The sequence below is a fragment of the Hippopotamus amphibius genome, chromosome 4, assembly GCF_030028045.1.
Source record: "Hippopotamus amphibius kiboko isolate mHipAmp2 chromosome 4, mHipAmp2.hap2, whole genome shotgun sequence".
In the NCBI taxonomy this organism is placed as follows: domain Eukaryota; kingdom Metazoa; phylum Chordata; class Mammalia; order Artiodactyla; family Hippopotamidae; genus Hippopotamus; species Hippopotamus amphibius.
Window position 1 is genome coordinate 43,647,738 of NC_080189.1, and position 21,551 is coordinate 43,669,288.

At 36.9% G+C, this 21,551-nt stretch overlaps 1 protein-coding gene across 5 annotated transcripts in view; it reads left to right on the forward strand.

The window, feature by feature from the left end:
• DPY19L1 (dpy-19 like C-mannosyltransferase 1) overlaps positions 1-13,480 on the forward strand; it is a 95,418-nt gene extending 81,938 nt beyond the window's left edge. For 3 of the 5 annotated variants that reach the window (XM_057733210.1, XM_057733212.1, XM_057733213.1), the window contains 4 exons: positions 596-770; positions 2,763-2,862; positions 4,006-4,131; positions 10,667-13,480. In XM_057733210.1, the coding sequence (XP_057589193.1) occupies positions 596-770; positions 2,763-2,862; positions 4,006-4,131; positions 10,667-10,823 (558 nt within the window). In that variant the 3' untranslated portion in view covers positions 10,824-13,480. The remainder of the gene's footprint in view (positions 1-595; positions 771-2,762; positions 2,863-4,005; positions 4,132-10,666) is intronic. The other 2 variants (XR_009053323.1, XM_057733211.1) reach the window with 2 other exon arrangements.
• The last annotated feature ends 8,071 nt before the right edge of the window (positions 13,481-21,551 follow it).

The window sequence follows — 21,551 nt, forward strand, 5'->3', positions numbered from 1 at the left end:
TTGGCATGCAACAAACACTCATTCATTGCAGACTGAATTCATAAATAATAGCTGCAGATGATGGTAGAAAGCAGTGATTGCACAGGGGCCCACACTCAGAGGGACTCTGCACCTAGATTGATGCTCTATTGGTGCTGTTTTGAACTTCTTAGAAAGTGTCAGCCAAGGAACCCACTTTTTTTTTTTTATTTTGGCCACACCATGTGGCATGTTCCCTGACCAGGGATTGAATCTGTGCCCCATGCAGTGGAAACAGGGAATCTTAACCCTTGGACTGCCAGGGAGATCCCAAGGAACCCACATTTTTATTTTGCACTGAGTCTGGCAAATTATGTAGGTAGGCCTGGCCTTACCCGAATCTGGGAGTAGAGCAAGTTGAGAAGCATTTCTTAAATCATGTCCCACCTATATAAGACTAATGGTAGAATTCTTTTGATCCCTCACATTATTGTTTTTGGAACTTTTCCTTAGAATTATTAGTCCTGTATCTGGGATTCTAGCAGAGACTGTTTTCCTCTCTGGGAAGTACTTTTGCTTATTGGATGCAGGCTGCTTTGTACTAACAGTTGTCAATGTATTCTTAATTTGGTTGCAGCTGTTTGGATGGCTCTTTTGCAAAGTACATCCTGGTGCTGTTGTTTTTGCTGTGTTAGCAGCAATGTCGATACAAGGTTCAGCAAATCTACAAACTCAGTGGAATATTGTAGGGGAGTTCAGCAATTTACCACAAGAAGAACTTATAGAATGGATTAAATATAGTACTAAACCAGGTAAAAAAAAAAAAAGTCATATTATTTAGCTGTGGTTCTCTCTACAGTTTTATGTACAACTGCACAATCCTTAACCCAAGTTACTTCCAATGGTTTTAATCTTTTTAAGCAGTCCTGCTTCTAGATTATGCAGAAAGAGAGAGATGTCAATCTTGCTTATGTAGTTTGCAAAGGAAATGTTATATGTATTTTCTCAGTATTGTATTTCTCTATTTTACATAAATTCTAATTTTTTCAAAATATATCCAAAGTTTTGCATGGCACATTGGAAAATAATTTGTTATGCTTATTTTCCTAATTAATTTTTTTAAATTTTTTATTTTTTTATTTTTTACAATAAACTGCATATATTTAGAGTGTAAAATTTGGTATCCCAATCTCTCAATTCATTCCCCCCCCCCCCCAACCCTCCCTGCTTTCCCCACTTGGTGTCCATATGTTTGTTCTCTACATCTCTGTCTCTATTTCTGCCTTGCAAACTGGTTGATTTCTACCGTTTTTCTATAGTCCACATATATGTGTTAATATATAATATTTGTTTTTCTCTTTCTGACTCACTTCACTCTGTATGACAGTCTGTAGGTCCATCCATGTCTCTAAAAATGTCCCAGTTTCATTCTTCTTTACAGCTGAGTAATATTCCATTGTATGTATGTACCACATCTTCTTTATCCATTCATCTGTTGATTGGAGTGCATGTGTCTTTTTGAATGATGGTGTTCTCTGGGTATATGCCCAGTAGTGGGATTGCTGGGTCATATGGTAGTTCTATTTTTAGTTTTACAAGGAACCTCCATACTGTTTTCCATAGTGGCTGTATCAATTTACATTCCCACCAACAGTGCAAGAGCATTCCCTTTTCTCCACACCCTCTCCAGCATTTACTGTTTGTAGATTTTCTGATGATGCCCATTCTAACCAGTGTGAGGTGATACCTCATTGTTTTTTTGATTTGCATTTCTCTAATAATGAGTGATGTTGAGCAGCTTTTCATGTGCCTCTTGGCCATCCGTATGTCTCCTTTGGAGAAATGCCTATTTAGGTCTTCTGCCCATTTTTTGATTGAGTTATTTGTTTTTTTGCTATTGAGCTGGATAAACTGTTGATATATTTTGGAGATTAATCCTTTGTCTGTTGATTCATTTGCAAATATTTTCTCTCATTCTGAGGGCTGTCTTTTCGTCTTGCTTATAGTTTCCTTTGCTGTGCATAAGCATGGAAATTTCATTAGGTCCCACTTATTTATTTTTGTTTTTATTTCCATTATTCTAGGGGGGGTGGATCAAAAAAGATCTTGCTGTTATTTACGTCGAAGAGTGTTCTTCCTATGTTTTCCTCTAGGGGTTTTATAGTGTCTGGCCTTACATTTAAGTCTTTAATCCATTTTGAGTTTATTTTTGTGTATGGTGTTAGGAAGTGTTCTAATTTCATTCTTTTCTATGTAGCTGTCCAGTTTTCCCAGCAACACTTATTGAAGAGGCTGCCTTTTTTCCATTGTATATCCTTGCCTCCTTTGTCATAGATCCTAATTAATTTTTAATCTTAGCCCTTCACATTCCTTCTTGAAATGAACTCATGGAATGTGATACTTTATTCATGTATAGAAAGGGAGATGTTTTTGGTGTCATCTGATTATCAAGTTACTGAATATTAAATCATCTTCCAGAATTCCTTAGTGCTATAAAACTTCCCTAGTCAATTTGTTACTTCTTTCCTAGAAGCAGGAAAAGACATTAAGAACAAACAAACAAACAAAAGAAACAGAAATCCTTAATGATGAGACATATGATGAGGCTTTATCTTCCAAGGAAAATAGTTTATCCAGGCTTGATTGCTGGCCACCATTTTATCAGCTGCCCGACTTCATTCTGGCTCTGTCAGTGAATCTTTAAGTACCGATTCTGGCCTCAGCTTTTTCACCTGGGAAGACCAGGAGACCCCCTTGTCACACTCACCAGGTATCTTCCTAAGACCTCCCTTCCTGCTTTGCAGATGCAGTGTTTGCAGGTGCCATGCCCACAATGGCGAGTGTTAAACTCTCTGCACTTCGGCCCATTGTGAATCATCCACACTATGAAGATGCAGGTTTGAGGTTAGTAACAATTATCTCATTGTTGAAAATAGATTTTTCATACAAATAGGCAGTGAGTGAGGGAACCAGTGAGATAACAAGAAGTGTATCAAAAAGGATATGGTGGGGTTTATAGAGTTTGGGGACAAAGAATGCTGAAATAAGATAGTTAAGTTCAATACAAACTGTTAAGGCCCCATAAGACAATAAAACTACCATCTTTGGGGTTATCTTCTCTCCTAGGCAGCAAAAAGAAATCTCACCATGTCTGTTTTATGCAGGTTACAGGGCTCCAAAACACCCAGGGCCTTATTAGTTATCATCACCTTTAAGTTCCCCAGAAGATTCATTAGCCTATAGTTTTTATTAAGGTTTTTTTATAGGCTATTTTTCTTGAATTCTGAGGGATCAGTTGAAATGGAATCCCATTCAAAGAAGGCTTTTTTTTCTGATTTTCACCAATATAGCCTACTAGAATGATATTGGGGTTTTTTTTTGTTTTTTTTTTAACTATTTTTTCATAAGTTAGAGTGTTGTGTTCTCTTTGTAAAGGAAATAGATTTAATTTTCATGCAATTTCTTAGGTTGGCCAGCTATTCATTTGCTAAGTGATTCATGAATCCTTATTCATACGTTATTTTGTGTAACAGCAAGACATACCTTTTATAAATAAAAAGCTTTTTTAAAAAAATCAATTTTAGCAAACTAATTTCCAGAGCAATTGTGTTGAGTAAATTTAATTTTTTTTTTAAATGAGGAATAAAATGCAGCACCATTTAATGCTAATTGTTGGTTCTCAAAGTTAGGACTGTTGCACCTTTAAAGTAGTCCTGTATTTGTTTCTGTATAGCTCATACTCTTATTTGTGATAGAGTAATGGAGAATTAAAAAAAAAAACAAGCAATCAAACAAACCAAAAGACTAAGTTTGGAAATGAAGAGATTCATTAAACTGAACTTTTCCTCTCAGGACTCCTGTGCTACTTGTGCTGTTTTTGATTGACCTCCTCGATGCCTCTTAGCACGAACTCCTGTGAGCAGTGTTCTCTTGACGTGATTCTTCTGTAGAGTCTTTCTTCTAGTTCCAGTCAGTGGTTTTGTCCAAATAGGTTGATTGCATTCTTTTGATCTTGAAAATCTTCTGCCCAATTTTTTTTCTTTAAAGAGCCAGAACGAAAATAGTATATTCAATGTACAGTCGAAAAGCAGCTGAAGAAGTAAAGCAAGAATTGATCAAGTTACAAGTGAATTACTATATTCTGGAAGAGTCCTGGTGTATAAGAAGATCCAAGTGAGTACTCAATACAATATTTTATATTCATAAGACATTAATTTGGTCTTGTGGCAAGTGCTTTACTAGTTGTATGTGTGAGATGTGTATAATATTTAGCAAAGTGTCAGCAGAAAAAACTTTTTTGATAATTATTTGGAGTTTTTTCTTTTCTTGTCATTATAAATATTTATTTATTTTATAATGATTTGCATGTGCAGATTACCTTAAAGTATTGGCACTTGTTCGTAATTTCCCAGATTGTTCATATTTGCCTTTGATGGTTTTTTGAGAAACTTTTATTTAAAGTTAGATGTATTTTCTTTCAAAAGACACATAGAGTCTGAAACCAAATAATGAAGAGTCTCTTTATAATGAAGGCAGACAGCTTTGTCCATGCCGTATCTCTGCACCATACCATATCCTGTGATAGAGGGGACCCCCTCCCAGCATCAACTTACAGTGAAGCTTCTTTCTTGCTGTTTTGCGTCTTATTTGAGTGGGAAAATAATTACCTTTACGGTGACCCATATTCTCTTGGGTTTATAGTTTTAATATCTATTTCCGCAGGGAAGTTCACTAAGCAGAGTAGAACAATAAGAGTTAGTAAGATTTTAAAAGCAAATGTGAATTCTAATGTCGACTGTTTAGAAATGTTGCACTTGGGTGACTAGACAGCAGATGACAGCTTGCTATTAAAATACCAAAGCATTCACCCCATGAGGAATACAGAAAGGAGTATTTTTATTAGACGTCAAGGATATTATATGGAATACTATTATTTTTAAAATTCTCACTACTCTTTAAACAGAAGTCTTCAGGAGACTGCTGTATCTATGGCTTAATCATACTCATTCACCATGTTTTTCAGTAATACACAAGGGTGTTAAGACAAAATGATTAAATATTGACTTAGGAGTAAAAATATTTCTGTGACACAGTATCTATCAAGCATTGCGCACAGGGAAACTCAAATAATTGCTTATTGTTGAATGATTTTCCAGTGAATATGTCCCAAGTGACTTGAATTTAGTCAGGATCTACAGAAAATGTTATTGAGTGATAATTTAGAAAATGCTTTAAGTCCTTATGAACATAAGAATATATATGAAACTTATACACATAACCTTTAGCTTTATTATATAGATTTAAGACAAATTCATAAGCATGTCTCATGACAGTTTGATGAAGACATTGCTATAAATGAATGGTGGACTGACATCTGCAGTCAGAAGGACTCAGTTTCTTGGCAGAGATTTCCCCCAGCATTGGGATATTCTTTATTGCCTGAGGGTTCACTCTCTGATTCTCCAGTTCAGTGATGCCAGCCTGAAACACCTGTAGGTTACTAGAACATAAAATTATTTTGTGACTTTTTTTCCCCAAGCTAATGATGAACGTTGCTTCAAGATTCTTTGTTTTTTTACTTAGACCCCTGCATAGTGTTTTGAATATGTGGAAATTGCAGAGGCTGGGGTGCTCTATTCTAAGATGTTGATGGAGCTTCTTGGATTTGTATAACTGTAGTAGTCTCATGTTCTGATGGGCAGAGCACTGGTTTTTGTACGGAAGAAAGAATCAAAAGACAAGTTTAGGAAGTATGGCAATAAATCTTGCTCCCTAAACAAAGTCAGCAGTGAATTAACTGGCTTCTGATCATCTCCACTTAGAGCTTATTTAACAGGCACTAAGACTGACTGAGAGTCGAGTGGGGCGGAAGTGTAAACTGGATTCCCCACTCTGGACCTTGACTTGCCCTTGTGTTTGTAGCAGCAGGAGTGGAGAGGGAGGAAGCTGAAGAAGTGGCTTCCTCTCATCTGGTTTCCCCACTCAGTAACTAAAACAACACTCTCCATCTACTACAGGATTATAAGGCTCAGGAAATCTTAGACAGGTACACTTTGCTTAAAGCTTAAAACAAAATACAGCTTTGCTTTCTGTTCTGACAGGGAAGCAAATGGAGGACTCAGAAGAAGAAAGGGAAGAAGGACTAATATTTAGTGCTTACCTTTGCAGTAGGAAGAACTGAGTTTATATGTCAGAACAGGGGGAGCAAATGGGGAATTCAAATAGGAAAGAAAGGGAAGAGGGACGAATATCTATCTGAAACTTAAACTGCTTGGCACCTTGGTGGGCACTATATTTATGTGCTCTCATTTACAGAGTGGCTTAACTGTATGCTTGATTATTCCTTAAATGCTTGATGCCCTATGTTCAAATACAAGTAGGAAAATGTATTCAAATGCAAGTGGTAGATGAGTTTTTAATTAACTCCTTTTTTATTCTCACTTCTCTGCTCTCTTTCTCATTGATTCCTATAATAGAGTTGACATAAAATTAAAATACATGAATTCAGAAGAAAATTATTCAGATTTTCACTAATGCTTTTTTAAAGATGTATCTGGCTGGCCTGGGGAAACTTCAGAAAACTCTAAAAGGACTAAAGGATGTTATACTTAGAGCTCACAAAGGCAGTGCTTTGCCCTCTTCTTTTCCTGAAAGCAGCTGAACTCAGTAACTGATACTTCATGTATATTTCACTCTCTACTGTCATTGGCCTGCAGTGTAATAACAGTTTGGCCTTGGTATGTGTTAGAAAATTAAAAGGTAGAAAACCCAAGCCCAGTCATATTTTCATACATTGGTAGAATCTCGTGTCAGCAAAGGTGTGCAAAAAAGTGTGCACTGAACACTCTTTGTAGGAACACTCACTGGTAATACCTTTTTGGGAGATAATTTGATAGAAGCAAGGTAAAAATTGTATAACCTTTTGACAGTGGTAGTGCTGCTTCTAGAAGTTTAGCTTACTGAAAAATATAAGTGCAAAATTGTTTATATCAGCATTGTTTTATAATGACAAAATGAGAAACAATTAAAACATCCATCTGTAAAAGAGTGGTTAAATAATACCTAAAAGTACTAGCACCTATGAAAAAGAATAAAGTAAGTCTTTATGAGATGGAACAGTGACCATTTTTTATTGCTAAGTAAGGAGTCCCAGATTAATCTCATTTTTGTAAAAGCAACCCAAGAGCATTGAATATAAATATAGCTGTGCCTGTGTTTTTGTGTGCTTGTATGTCTGAACGTGAATAAGAAAGGTCTAGCAGAATGTATGCTGGATTGTTTATAGAAGCCACCTCTGAGAAACGGCATTGGAGGTGACAGTGACTTTCATTTATTTATTTTGATAGGTTTATATTTTGACACATTTTTAGGTGAAGTTTACCTTTAAATTAAAGATGTTATTGAAAAGGAGAAAACATGTGCATTCCTGTCTAGTGCTTGCCTCATGGTGGAGAATAGGAGAATGGGACTGCCATTGGGAATAAAAGGAACTTAGAAATGGTTTTTTTCTTATAAAGAAAAGTGAAGCAACTATGACAAAACATAAGCTGTTGTCAAACTCTGTAATTTCTCTTGATTTTTTCTGTTTTTTAATATTAAGAAAAAACAAAAATTGCAAAATCCCTTTCACTTTTTTTGTTTTTCTTGATATTTGGAAGAGTCCAGGCCAGTTGTAAGAATGTCCCACATTTGGATTTGTCTAATTTATTCTACATGATTAGATTCAGTTTGGCAAAATTTGGCAAAAATAGTACATAGAAGGTGTTGTGTACTTTCCATTATGTCACTTTGGGAGGTACCCGTCACTTTGTTCTATTATAGGTGATGCTAAGTTTGATCACTTGATTAAAGAATGTTCCCCAATTCTCTCCATTTTAAGGAGACAAATCTCCTTTATAATCAGTAGCCTTTTACCAGGTAGTTCTTGCATCCACTTCTTATAATTCCATGAATCATTACATTGGTGATTATAAAATAGATAATATAGATTTGAAAGTAATATATCAGTTACTGATTAGTGGGTGTAAGAATGGATTTGATAAATAATAAAAGCTCACCTTGTATCTCTGTGTCACATTTTGGTAATTCCCAAAATATTTAAACTTTTTCATTTTTATTATATTTGTCATGGTGATCTGTGATCAGTGATCTTTGATGTTACTATTATACGTGTTTTGGGGCACCATGTACTGTACCCATATAAGATGGCAAACTTGGTGGGTGAGTGTTGTGTGTGTCCTGACTGTTCCACCAACCAGCCATTCCCCCATCTCTCTCCCTCTCCTTGGGCCTCCCTATTCCCTGAGGCACAGGCCAATTAATAACCTTTCAGTGGCCTCTAAGTGTTCAAGTGAAAGAGTTGCATGTCTCTCACTTTAAATCAAAACTTAGAAATGATTAAGTTTAGTAAGGAAGGCATGTCAAAAGCCAAGATAGACCAAAAGCTAGGCCTCTTGTACCAAACAGGTAGCTACATTGTGAATGCAAAGGGAAAGTTCTTGAAAGAAATTAAAAGTGCTACTCCAGTGAATACATGAATGATAAGAAAGTGAAACAGCCTTATTGCTGAGATGGAGAAAATTTTAGTGGTCTGGATGGAAGGTCTACCCAGCCACAACATTCCCTTAACCCAAAACCCAATTCAGAGCAAGGCCCAACTCTCTTCAGTTCTATGAAGGCTGAGGTGAGGAAAGCTGCAGAAGAAAAGTTTGAAAGTACAGAGGTTGGTTCATGAGGTTTAAGGAAAGAAGCCATCTCCGTAACATCACAATGCAAGGTGAAGCAGCAAGTGCTGATGTAGAAGCTGCAGCAAGTTATCCAGAAGATCTACCTAATATCATTAATGAAGATGTCTATACTAATCAACAGAGTTTTCAATGATTCTTCTTTCTCTTGAAAGAAGATGCCATCCAAGACTTCCATAGCTAGAGAGGGCAAGTCGATGCCTGGCTTCAAAGCTTTAAAGAACAAGCTGACTTTCTTATTAGAGACTAAAGCAGCTGATGACTTGAAGTTGAAGGCAGTGCTGCACTTATCATTCTGAAAATCCTAGGGCCTTTATGAATTATGCTAAACCTACTTTGCCTGTGCTCTATAAATGGAACAACAGAGCCTGGATTATAGCACAGCTGTTTACAGTGTGGTTTACTATGTTAAGCCCACTGTTGATACCTACTGCTCAGAAAAAAAAAAATTAATTCAAAGTATGACTGCTCATTGACAATGCACCTGGTCACCCAAGAGCTCTAATGAATGTACAGCAAGATTAATGTCGTTTTCATGCCTGCTAACACAACATCCATTCTGCAGCCCATGGATCAAGGAGTAATTTCCATTTGCAAGTCTTATAATTGAAGAAACACACTTTATAAGGGTATAGCTGCCATAGCTAGTGATTCCTCTGATGGATCTGGGCAAAGTCAATCGAAAACATTTTTGGACAGGATTCACGATTCTAGATACTATTAAGAGCATTTGTGATTCATGGGAAGAGGTCAGAGTTTCAGCATTAGCAGAAGCTTGGAATAAGCTGATTCCAGCTGTCATGGATGACTTTGAGGAGTTCAAGACTTCAGTGGAGGAAGTCACTGCAGATGTGGTGGAAATAGCAAGACAACTAGAATTAGAAGTGGAGCCTGAAGCTGTGACTGAATTGCTGCGATCTCAGGATAAAACTAACGGACGAGGAGCTGCTTCTCATGGATGAGCAAAGAAAGTGGTTTTTTGAGATGGAATCTCCTCCTGGTGAAGATGCTGTGAAGATTGTTAAAATGTCAACAAAGCATTTCGAATATTATATAAACTCAGTTGATAAAGCAGTGGCAGGGTTTGAGAATACTGATTCCAATTTTGAAAGAAATTGTACTGTGGGTAAAATGCTGTCAAACAGCATTGCATGCTACAGAGAAATCATTCATGAAAGGAAGAGTCCATTACGGTGGCAAACTTCATTACTGTCTTAAGAAATTGCCGCAGTCACCCCAGCCATCTGCAACCATCACCCTGATCAGTCAGTAGCCATCAACATCAAGGCAAGGCCCTCCATCAGCAAAAAGATTCTGAAGCCTTAACACTGAAGGCTCAGATGATGGTTAATGGTTTTTTTTTTTTTTTTAGCAATAAAGAATTTTAAAAGTAAGGTGTATAATTCTGTTGCACACTTAATAGACTTAAGTGTAAACATAACTTTTATATGCACTTGCAGACTAAAAAATTCATGTAACTCACTTTATTGCAATGTTTGCTTTATTGTGGTGGTCTGAAACCAAACCCACGATCTCTTGGAGGTACGCCTGTATAATTTTCTCTGACTATGTGCTGGGCATGGTGTTTGATGCAATCTCTCCCTTAATCCCTTACGTCATGGGTACTTCCCTTTTTACAAATGTGGAGAGAGAGACTGAGTAAACTACACAACACCATATTCTTGGTAAGTAGCTGAGGCAGAATTCAACTGAGATTTTTTACCCCACCACCTGAATTCACATACATTATATGTCTTTTTCTTTCTTTATAGTCACCTTTGTGTTCACCTTGTTGTAAAGAGGATTTCTGGTAGCTTACATAAATACAAATAACTGTGATAGGATTTTTTTTAAAAAACTAAGTAGAAAAAAATGAAATGAGGGCGGGAACATAAAGAGTGTGTTCCTTTACCTGCCGTTATATAATGTACATTGATTTTTAATCTGCATGTTAATTTTTCTAGGCCTGGTTGCAGTATGCCTGAAATCTGGGATGTGGAAGATCCTGCTAATGTTGGGAAACCTCCCTTGTGTAACCTCTTAGTAAAGGAGTCCAAGCCTCACTTCACCACTGTATTCCAGAACAGTGTTTACAAAGTCTTAGAAGTTATAGAGGAATGACCGCTGCCTACAGAGAAGTCCACCAGTAATGGTTTTCATGTTTTGCTAATAACTCATGCCTTGTTTTTAATTCAAATCCCCAAAGCTTTTATAGGTAACTGTTTTCAAATAGAAAACGTCTTATTTAGTCAATTTGAATGTCATTCTGATTGTAAAAATACTTACACCTTTATCAGTTGGTTACTATTTCAATGCACCCCTTAAAATTTGCTATGCAAATGAGTATATGCTTGTACTTAAATATTTGTCCTAAAGTGAGCAAAGCTACCTTTGTAAAAAATGTGATGAGTCGTGACGAGGGTGATATGAAAATATAGTCACTTCTGAACTGTGTAGGGGCTGATTTTACAGTTTGTGGACTATTGATGCCCCTTGCTTTTTTTTCCTGCCTTTTGCTCTTGTCTTTTGAACATTTCAGTGATTACTGTAAGCTCTTCAGTCATGTCAGCCCCTGTCGTCAACTTCAGTGAGAATAGATGAGGCAGACATGGGTATTTGCTATGTAGAACTATCTGTTTATTTCACTTCTTCACGTTCTTTCATTCTCTGTTGCTCTTGTTAATGAAGCATTTCCTGCCTGTTATTAATCCAAGCTCTTGGACCTAGTCCTTAGGACCAAATTCCTGTAACTACCAACCATGTGGCATTAGTGTGTGTGTGTGTCTGTCTCTCACTTTCTCAATATGCTTTGTCAAATAAGTGCTGCTTCCTCATTCAGTTGCTTATCGAGTACTTACTGTTGGTTTAAAACCTTTAATGGCAATTGTGTATTTTTCTCATTTTTAGTATTATTCAAATGTTTATATTTTAATAACTTTAAACCACTTAAAAATTTTCATGTATAATTGTAGTTTTAAGAAAAACTATTTTGAACAACAACAAATATAATGCATTTAGAAACTAATGTATATTTGAGTAGACAATTTATAGTGGAACAGTAGACTGTAGTATGTGGTAATTTTTCTTTTACTATTAAGATACGATAAAATATGACTAATTTTTTTGTCAAACAAGTAAATGAATAATGATAAGTGAATGGAGTTTTTATATTTTGCTTTTAAAATTGCCGGTCTTTAATGAGACGAAGCCTTAAACCTTATGTTATAGTTTTGGTTCCAAAAACCATTATTTCAGTATGAGGAATGACTATACTCATCCTTCCTCTATTACTTTTTTTCTTTTCTGTTTATTTTTTATTTTGAAAATTTTCCAAACCTGCTTTAAATTCCTAGTATGAATTTTTGTTTCTAAGAAGTTAATTTGTGTGAAATGAGATTCTTCAAAACAGTGAATCCTCACAGTTCTGAGAAATGGTTTTGAGATTTAACATTCTAAGCAAACCATGACTCTGGCGGACTACACATTTAATTACACAGTGTTTCTTTATTAACCACAGGCAGATTAACCTCATTGTGGATTGTCCTTGAGACCTGAGTCCTCAGGGATGGTTTCCGGTGCCCACTCCGGGGAGCCACTGAAGAGCTGTTCCCTTTCTGCCTTCTCACCAGAGCCCAAGGACAAGCCTGGTCTGGGGGAAGCACTGGCTTGCTTAGTGCAGACAGCTGCCGAGACAGCCTGGGCTGAGGAGTGTGCAGCCCCCCGCCTGCCCCAGAGCCCGCCTTTCCCAGGGAGCCTCCTTCCGGCCCAGATTGTCGGTGTCTTCAGGTGCCTGCCCCCTCTTTCTCGCTTGCTGGGTGACTTATTTCTTGGGCTCTTGCCAGCTTTAAAAAACAAGGAAGCATCTGGGGAGTTGTGGATGAGCAGCAGAATTTAAGCCATGATGCAGCAATGCAGAAAAATGGGAAGTGGGCACTTGAGGCCGAGGAGGATGACAGTCACCATGGGTGGGAAGAAGGGACGTGTGTGCTCGGCTTTATTTGCCATTGTTTCTCACATAAATATGTTTTGTACATCCAGCAGTTATAATGTTTTTTAAAAGAATTTTACTTTTAAAGTTACTCTCTATTCTTCCTAGCTTTCAATAATTCCCTTCCCAGTAAGTTCACATGTAATTATTTGAAATTCTATATAGGAAAAACATTAAAATACTGTTACAATTGTTTTCATATGCTGGGAAAAGATAAAAGTAGTCAAATTAGTTTTTTTTTTCTCAGAAGATTCCTTTTGTAACAGTATTTATTAATGTAACTCTACCAGCAAGCTATGATTATATTTTAGGCCAGTCAGTTTAGAACAGAGGCCTTGGGCTACACTGCACACTCAGCCATGGTCACATCTTGTAGCAGCCGGTGCTGTAGATTATAAATATCTTTTATGGCAACATAGAGTAGTAGTAGGTTCGATATACATGACAAAACAGTATTAAAGCTCAGTATTTTATGCATTTTTAGCATTTAAAAATATTTTTGCTTTAGTGTGAGGAAGGTTAGGATGGGCAAGGAAGTGATAAAAATAGCTGTTGCTATGACATTAAAAAACAATGTTGGGCAGTATTTCTATAAAAAGATAAGCCTCTAAAAGTGTTTAGCAGAAACAGTGTAGTATTAAAATAGGACAGTGATACTAAGGAGAAAATGAAAGGATGCATCAGGAATACAGTGATAATGCAGAGGGGAATTGTATTTTTATGAATTTTATGCCAGTTGTTTACATGTGCTATGTATGTTAAATAAAAAAGATCATGAAAAATATGGAAAGTTCCTTTGATGGTTCTTTTCATTTCCTCTTTGACTGTGGACATGTTCAGCCTCATTCGGTAATCAGATAGCCGTGAACTGGTTTGTGGCCGATTGCAGCGCTGAATAAAGGAGAAGGGTTAAAGGCCTGTGAAACTACTTAGTCCTGTCCATCAGTGGAGGTGTAGATGTTGAGGTTCCCCATACTCTTCTTATATTTGTGGCATTTTACACTTATATTACTTTATCATTTACATCAAGGTACACAGTCATTCTTTAAATCTATATTTTAGGGTAATTCCAGAGTTGCTAAAAGCTTTTTTTCATACATTAGATCTAAACCACAGTTTGGTCTCATGACATTTCCTAAATTATAGCTCCTTGTATTTGCTTGATTTAAGCATCAATGTAGTTTTGTTGTTGGTTTTTTGGTTGTTGGTTTTTGTTTTGTTTTTTAAAATCTGCTTGGAGGAAAGACAGTTTAGCCTAATTCGTGCCTGTGTAATATTTTTTCACACAGGAGCACGTTCATTCTCTGACATGTTTGAGATCAGTTATTCTCAAATATAGTGTGGATGGGAGTCACCTGGAGGGCTTGTTAAACCACAGATTGCTGCATTCCACCACAGAGCTTTCTGACTTAGTTGGCCTAAGGTGGTGCCATATGATTGGAATATTTGTGTCCCCAAAATCCATATGTTGAGATCTTAATCCCCAAGGTGATGACAGTAGAAGGTGGGACACTTGGGGGTGATTAGGTCATGAGGATGGAGTGCTCATGAATAGGATTAGTGCCCTTATAAAAGAGGCCCAAGAAAACTCCCTTTCTTCCCCCACCATGTGAGATCACAACTACAAGGTGCAATCTGTGAATTAGGAAGTGGGCTCCCACCAGATGCTGAATCAGCTGGCATCTTGATCTTAGACTTCCAGCCTCCAGAACTGTAAGAAATAAATTTATGTTCTTTATAAGATACCCAGTTTGTGGTATTTTGTTATAATAGCCCAAAAGTAGTAAGTCAAGTAGGGCCCCAGAATTTGCATTGTAACCAGCTCTCAGCGATAATGCTGATGCTGTTCCTGCAAGGACTATACATGAGAAAGCGACTCTAATGGATGGAAAGAGACTATCTGGAATACCGGCCTCTAGAGGGCGCTCCATTTCTAACAGCACTTACCCGACCAGTGCAGGCTAGAGAGTCCCTGTATTGGGAACTGAATTTTATGGAGTCCTTTCTTTGTCTCTTAGGGAGCATGCTTCAACAGAACTTGCAAGGAGCAAAGAACAGATAAGGTGATTTTTAACCAAGAACAGATAAGGTAATTTTTAACCAGACACTAATACAGCTCACTTGCATTGTGTTTGCTGAATAGCTGGTGGGGATCATTTAAGTATTTTGAACTTGTACACAGAGATGGAAAAAGAGTGAAATCCTTTGAGATCAAATATCCTTTTGTACAATTACTTTGCCTAAAAGAAAATAAACCCAGTGATGTGTGTGGATTTTAAAACTTCATTTTCCACTTTATTTTGTTTAGCTCCAGAAATCTTCAGTCTTCTACTAGGGAGCAGTTAAGGATCAGCTCTGGTTCACAGATCACCTGTTTCTCTCTTCTGCTTTCCCCTTCTCCTTCCCCCAACTAGAAGTTTCTAATTTAAAATCAGTAAAATTGTTCCCTGTGCAGAAAAAGAGGAAGTGCTTTTGAACTTCTTTACATTCTTGAACTGATCTTTATTTCACAGTACTGTATCAGTACAAATACATTTTTACATTCAGAATTAAAAAGGACATTAGGTATAGAAGAGCCTTGAAAACTTTTCCCTCTTGCCTCTCCTCCCATAAGAGAGATTTAAAAATTCTGAATGAACCTGAGAGTGGAAGACTTTTTCTCTTAAGATTTTGAGTCATCATAGTGTAATTAAAAGGTAGATTTTTTTTGCAATGAGATTAAGATAGTATTGATATTGGCTCTGCTTTCAAAGCAATGCTTTCTGTACTTTCAAAATCTAACACAAAATTCTAATTAATGAGTTGTCAAAATGACTTTCAATAAAGTACACTATCAAGTATTCTGTTTATGCAGGCATGTTCTTTTAAATTCAGCATAATATACTTTCATTGATTTTTTTTTTTTTTAAAGTATCTGGACTTTTTTCCCCCTATATGCAAATTTAATACCTTGAAAGAAAGTTGAATGTGGCAGAATTAAGCTCATTCAGTTGTTATGCTGATTGCTCTTAAAGCTTTTGTACTTACCCATTTCTAAAAAACTAGAAAGAAATGAAAATAAGACATGATCATTGTAAGAATATTTGGCATCTGGCCATGGAAACTAATTTTTTGAAAAAGGTGCCTGAAGGCAAGGTCTTCAGCTCAGCTTTATGTCTGGCTAACATCTCTGGCTCTGCCCACCTGGGTAATGATGCCCCCTCTGGTCTTCACTTTTGATTTTTGGTTAGTAACCAGAGTCCAGATTCAGAGGCCTCCCTCTTGCCCTAGTACATCACTTCCTAGGAAGTGCAATTCGGTAATTCTTCCAGCTCTTTAAATCTGTGATGAATTTGGCTTTTTCTAACAAAGACCCTCCATGGCAGTCATCCTCAAACTTGTCTATACATTGGAAATTATTTGCGCATCTTCAAAGATACTGAAGCCTTTCCCCCACCTCCATGGATTGGGATTTAATCAGTCTGGACTGTGTCCTAAGATTTGGAACTTTAAAAAATGCCCAAGTGACATGTTAGAACCAGGCCCTCCCTGCCTCACATCTGGATGTCCCCCCTTCCCACGTCTCTACCTAATTAAATTAGAAATGGTAAGCAAGTTTCTCTCATATACTCTCTTTTATTAATAATGATTGACTCTATTAGTCATGGAATCTAGTGTTGAGTAGACTCTGTAAGGAAAGAATTCAGTCAGAGAAAAGTGCCATGGTGGGTGTGGGAGGCGGGAGAGTGGTAGCATGGGTACCACACATGTATAAACCCTGATTGGAATGCCAGTGAGAAATGGGAATATAGCAGCCAAAAAATAAAAAATAAAGAAAAAAAAGAAGCTAATTTAAAAATCACTTTGAGAATTTAATACTGATTGTGGAGAATCATGTTTCTGCTCTTTACTGATTTTTTTTCTTTTCGTGGAGTATGCTTTCTTGATCAGTTTTCATTTCAAGATACAACTCAACTCAGATGTCACCTCTTCTGTGAAGCCTTCCCTGACTGCCTATCCCTTGGCTAAGTGAACTGCCCCCACTGTCCACACTCCTAATACCCCTAAATTCCACACATTTAACATGACTTTTTCTGCTGCATTGTGTCCTTTCAGACTGGACTTATGTCTTATTCCATTTTGAATCCACAGTGCCTCCTAGCAAGTGGTAACATTTAATGATGTTTTAAATAAATCATACTTTATTCAACAATGCAGTAAATTCTATTGTAGGTGGCACTAAAATTTATTAAACTAAAAGAAATGGAAAATTATGTATTCTAGCTGTGGAGATGAAATAATAAGGATATGCAGGATCTCTTCAGATTAGATTAATATCATATATAGGAGAAAAATGTCCTTGATAAACAGCTAAACAAAAATGAACCTCATAACATATCCTACCTTGATACAATCAGAAATGGCTGGTAACCAAATAACTATTGGGAAGAAATATGGCGAAGATGGATATGTCTGTCTCCAAAGGAAGGACTCTCTCTGGCCTAGTTTGGGTTTTGTGGCCCAGGATACTACTATGGCCAGTCCTGGACACATTTACTGCTGGTCAGGAAGCAGAGAACTCTGATTAGGAATTTGGTTAAAGTCTGGGAGGAGGGGATTCCTAAAGGATAGGGAGAGAGTCATGTTGTCACTAGATGAGGATGTTAGACAAAACAGATGACAGCAGTCATACAATTAATATTACCATAATTGAGACAAATAAATTAGTATCCTAGATCCATTCTTTACAAACTCTGTAAGAGAAGACATGTTTATTTATTTGAGAATCCGTCTTTTTCTTTTAAAAAGTATATGCCTCCGAGGGTGATAATTAAAAACAAGAGAAGCAGACAAATTCACAAACACAGCAGGAGATTTTAACATACCTGTCTTAGAAATTGATGTAATACGCAGGCAAAAAAGTCAGTAAGGATATGATATACATGATTTGAGTAATAAGGAAAATAATCTTGATGTAATGGTCGTGTATAGAACAAGTACACTGAACAAATGAAGAATACACATTCTATTCTAGCATGTGGGACATTTCTGAGAACTAACAAAGCATGAACTCCAGGAAGACATACATTTTTTATCTGTCTTTTAATCTGATGTAACCCAGACACCTAGAACAGTACCTGGCATACATGGGTGCTCAATATTTGTTGAATGAAAAAACTGATCCTATGTGGGGCCAGATAGTGATTCTTAAAAAAAAATTAATGATTAAAGCCCCTTAATGTGAGAAATCAATACAAAATTAAAAAAACCGTTTTAAATAATCCATGAATCGAAGAATCTATGATGAAAATTTGAGGAAAAATTAGAACAATGGTATACTACAAACTACTTATGGCATGTAATTAAAATGAATCTAGAAATTTTGCTTTTTTCCTATTTATTCTACAATGCACACATTAAACTAAAAATGAATTCAAATGTCCATGTCAGGAATATAAACCACAGCAGACTATTCCCTCCCCAAGCAAGGAAATAATGAACAGAACTTGATGAAAGAGAAAACAAAGATATCAACAAAGCCAAAGCGGATTATCTGAAATAATGCATAATTGAGAGAAAATAAGGCATAAAAATTAGGAATGGCAAATTATAGAAGCTGCAGAGAGTAAGTGGAGGAGATGTTATGAAAAACTTTGTCAATAAATTTGAACACTTAGATAAATGGTTAAATTCCTAGAAAAAATACAACTAACCCAAGAAGAAATAGAAATTAGGAATAGTCTTATCCCCAGCAAAGAAATTGAATTAATTTTTCAAGATCTCCCCTCAAAGAAAACAGCAAAGCCAGCGAGTTTTGCAGACCTCTTCCTCTGAACATTCAAGATACTTTTAAACACCCAGAGAATAGGAAATAAGAGAACTCCAGTTTCTAGGCAACTGTAACATTAAATAACAAAAGCAGAGTAGAATTAATGAAGTATAAGAAAACTATGGGTCTATTACATTCATGAACAAAGATGTAAACAAGAACCAAGAATAAATTGAACATAAGTTATAAAAATACTAGTTCAACCTCAAATTGACCTATATTTTAATCAATGTACCAATAGGGCTTTTTATAGAGCTTGACCAGCTGAATATAAAATTTGTATGGGTGAATAATCAAGACAGATCTGAAGAAGGACATGAAATAGGGGCATTTTTTCCTACCATCTAGAAAGATTTATCACAACAGCAGTAAAAGTACTGGCACAGGGATATGGAAATTGACTAATAGAATAGATAGCTCAAAACAAACATGCATATATTTAATAAATGAAGCTGACAATTGGTTATCTATACGTAAAGCAGTAAGTTGTTTCCCTACCTCACATCATACATAAAAATAAGATTCCAGATAGATGGAAGACCTAAGTATGAGAGATAATACTATAAAATCTGGAAGACAATGTAAGATAATATCTTTATGTCCTCAAGGAGAATTTCCTCAAAGAAGGACTTCCTAAAATGCCAAAACACTAATTTTAAAGGAAAGGAGTGATCAATTCACTTTGTTATGGTTAATAACTCCTATTTACCAAAAGACATGAAGAGAGTGAAGCAAGCCATGATGTGTTGAACATATATGCAACTTGTCTACCTGACAAAAGATTAATATCCAGAATAAAGAACTCCTACAAAGAGTGAAAATAATACAAAGAAAAATTGGCCAAAAACATGACATTTCCTGAAAAAGAAATGCAAATGGCTCATAATCTTTAAAAAAAATCCAATGTATTTATAATCAGGGAAATGCAAAATGAAACCACAATGACAACATTTATAACACAACATTGGTTAAAATTGTAAAGTACTGGGAAAAGGGTAGAACAACACAAAGTCTTCACTCCCAGTAGAGGGTAACTATTTTGGAAATAAATGGCATTACCTAATATTTGAGATTATGACCCAACTTCTCCACTCCTTAGATTTATACCCCAGAAAAATTCCTACACATGTGCATCAAGAGACATGTCTAAGAAGTTCATTGCCAAGTGTTCATAACAGCAGAAAACCGGGAAGTCATTTGCCCATGGGTCTGAAGTAAATAGAATGGATAAAGACATTGAGGTATAGTCATCTAGCAGTGTCCTGTTGAATATGTAAAACTGTAAGACAGCTGTAGGTAACTACATGGATGACTCGGGGAAATATTGTTAAGCCAAAAAAAAAATCTCATTTGCAGAAGAACGCATGTGATGTGAGTTCATTTTAGAGAAAATTCAATAATGTGTAAAGTTAACATACTTTTAAGGGGTTAAAACATGGTAAAATATGAAGAAAAATAAATTATATGTAAAATTAGGCTAGTGACTGTCTCTCAGAGGATGGGAGGCACACAGGGGTCTTCAAAGCTGAAGGTCATGTGTTCTTTGAAACTGGGTAGTGGGTACATGGATCTGATTTTACTATAATTATTTATGCATATTTTATAATTATTCTCCAACAAATATTCAATACTGAAAAAAACAAATAGACACTGTCAGATACTAATACACACGTAAAGAAGAACCCACCATAGATGTGACAGGTAGTTGAGAGAAAATCCTCAATTTCTCCAGCAATCGTGATTTGTAAGTAGTATTTTCCCTTCATGGCTGGCACATGATGGGCCCTCAGTTCAATGTGAAGGGAACACGGAGGAGGGAAACAGGTGTCTCATTTAAAGACCAGCAGCAACCACTTAGGATGATAATATCTGTTACCGAACTCAGGTCCAGCTGCTCACTGCTCACAAATCAATACCCCAGAGGCAGTTGGTGGTGGAAAGGAAAGTAGCTTTTAATCAGAAAGCCATCGATCTGGGGAGAAGGCAGACTTGTGTCCCCCAAAAACCAACTCTGAAGGTTCTGCTTGGCCATGAAAGTTTTAAAGGGAAAAGGAGAAGTAATCTCAGTTAATCACTGAGACAGGGGGTCAGAGTCCTCACCACCCCACACCCCATCCGTTGTGTGCTGGCTCCTCGACTTCTTGTGATCTTCCTCCAGTTGTTATCTTGTTCAGATAGTTTGTTCACACAGTTTGTTCGCAAGATTCTTGAACGGGAAGAAATCTGGTCATCTGTTAATTGCTTATTCTTCATTTCTGCTTCTTTGATCTAACGAAAGAACCAGCACGTTAGGCAAGGTATTGTGTGATGGAAAGATTGGAAGAGTGTGCTAGGGCTGGAGAAGAGCAGAGCGTGGGAGTGCCTGAAACCAAGTTTAGTTACAATGTTGCTTTGCTCAATTGGCAAGGCAAAAGGGGTTTCCTGCCGAGGGTGGCTGTAGTATCTGTAAAACAGCTGAATCAGACAGTGAGTCTGTGACTCTGTTGTCCTCATCCGTAACTGCTTAAGCCTGCTCTTTTTTGACTCAGGGAGGCCTGGGAAATTTCAGCTTTTCTACAAACAAGAGGCAGGAGACATGGAGGGGTCTTTGTACTTGAGGGGGGTGGGGGCACAGGGTTCTGCTGGGTTCCAAAGCCACAGGCTGTTAGAAGAAAGGATTTGCTGCCAGGGTTGAAGTCAACATCCTTTTATAAATGGAGAAGCTGAGGCTCTGAGACCACAAGTAACTTGCCCAAATTCATGCTAGTACTCAGTAGTAAAGCTAAAATTAGAAAGTTGCTGCCCCGGTACCCCATTCACCTTGGTGTGGTGGGAAGAACAGGCCTTGGGAACACAGTTTAATTGGGGTGGAATCCAGACTCTGACACTTAGCTCTACAAGCACAAGTCAGTTATATCTGGAAAGCCCAATTTCCTCCTGGGTAGAATAGGGATAAGAAACAAGGCCAGTCTCACATGGCTGTTATGTAGATGCCATGAGGTATTATAGGTAAAAGTTTTGTGGCCAGAGTGTAATGAATGCCGGTTCCCTCTTTTCCCTCCTAAACCATGGT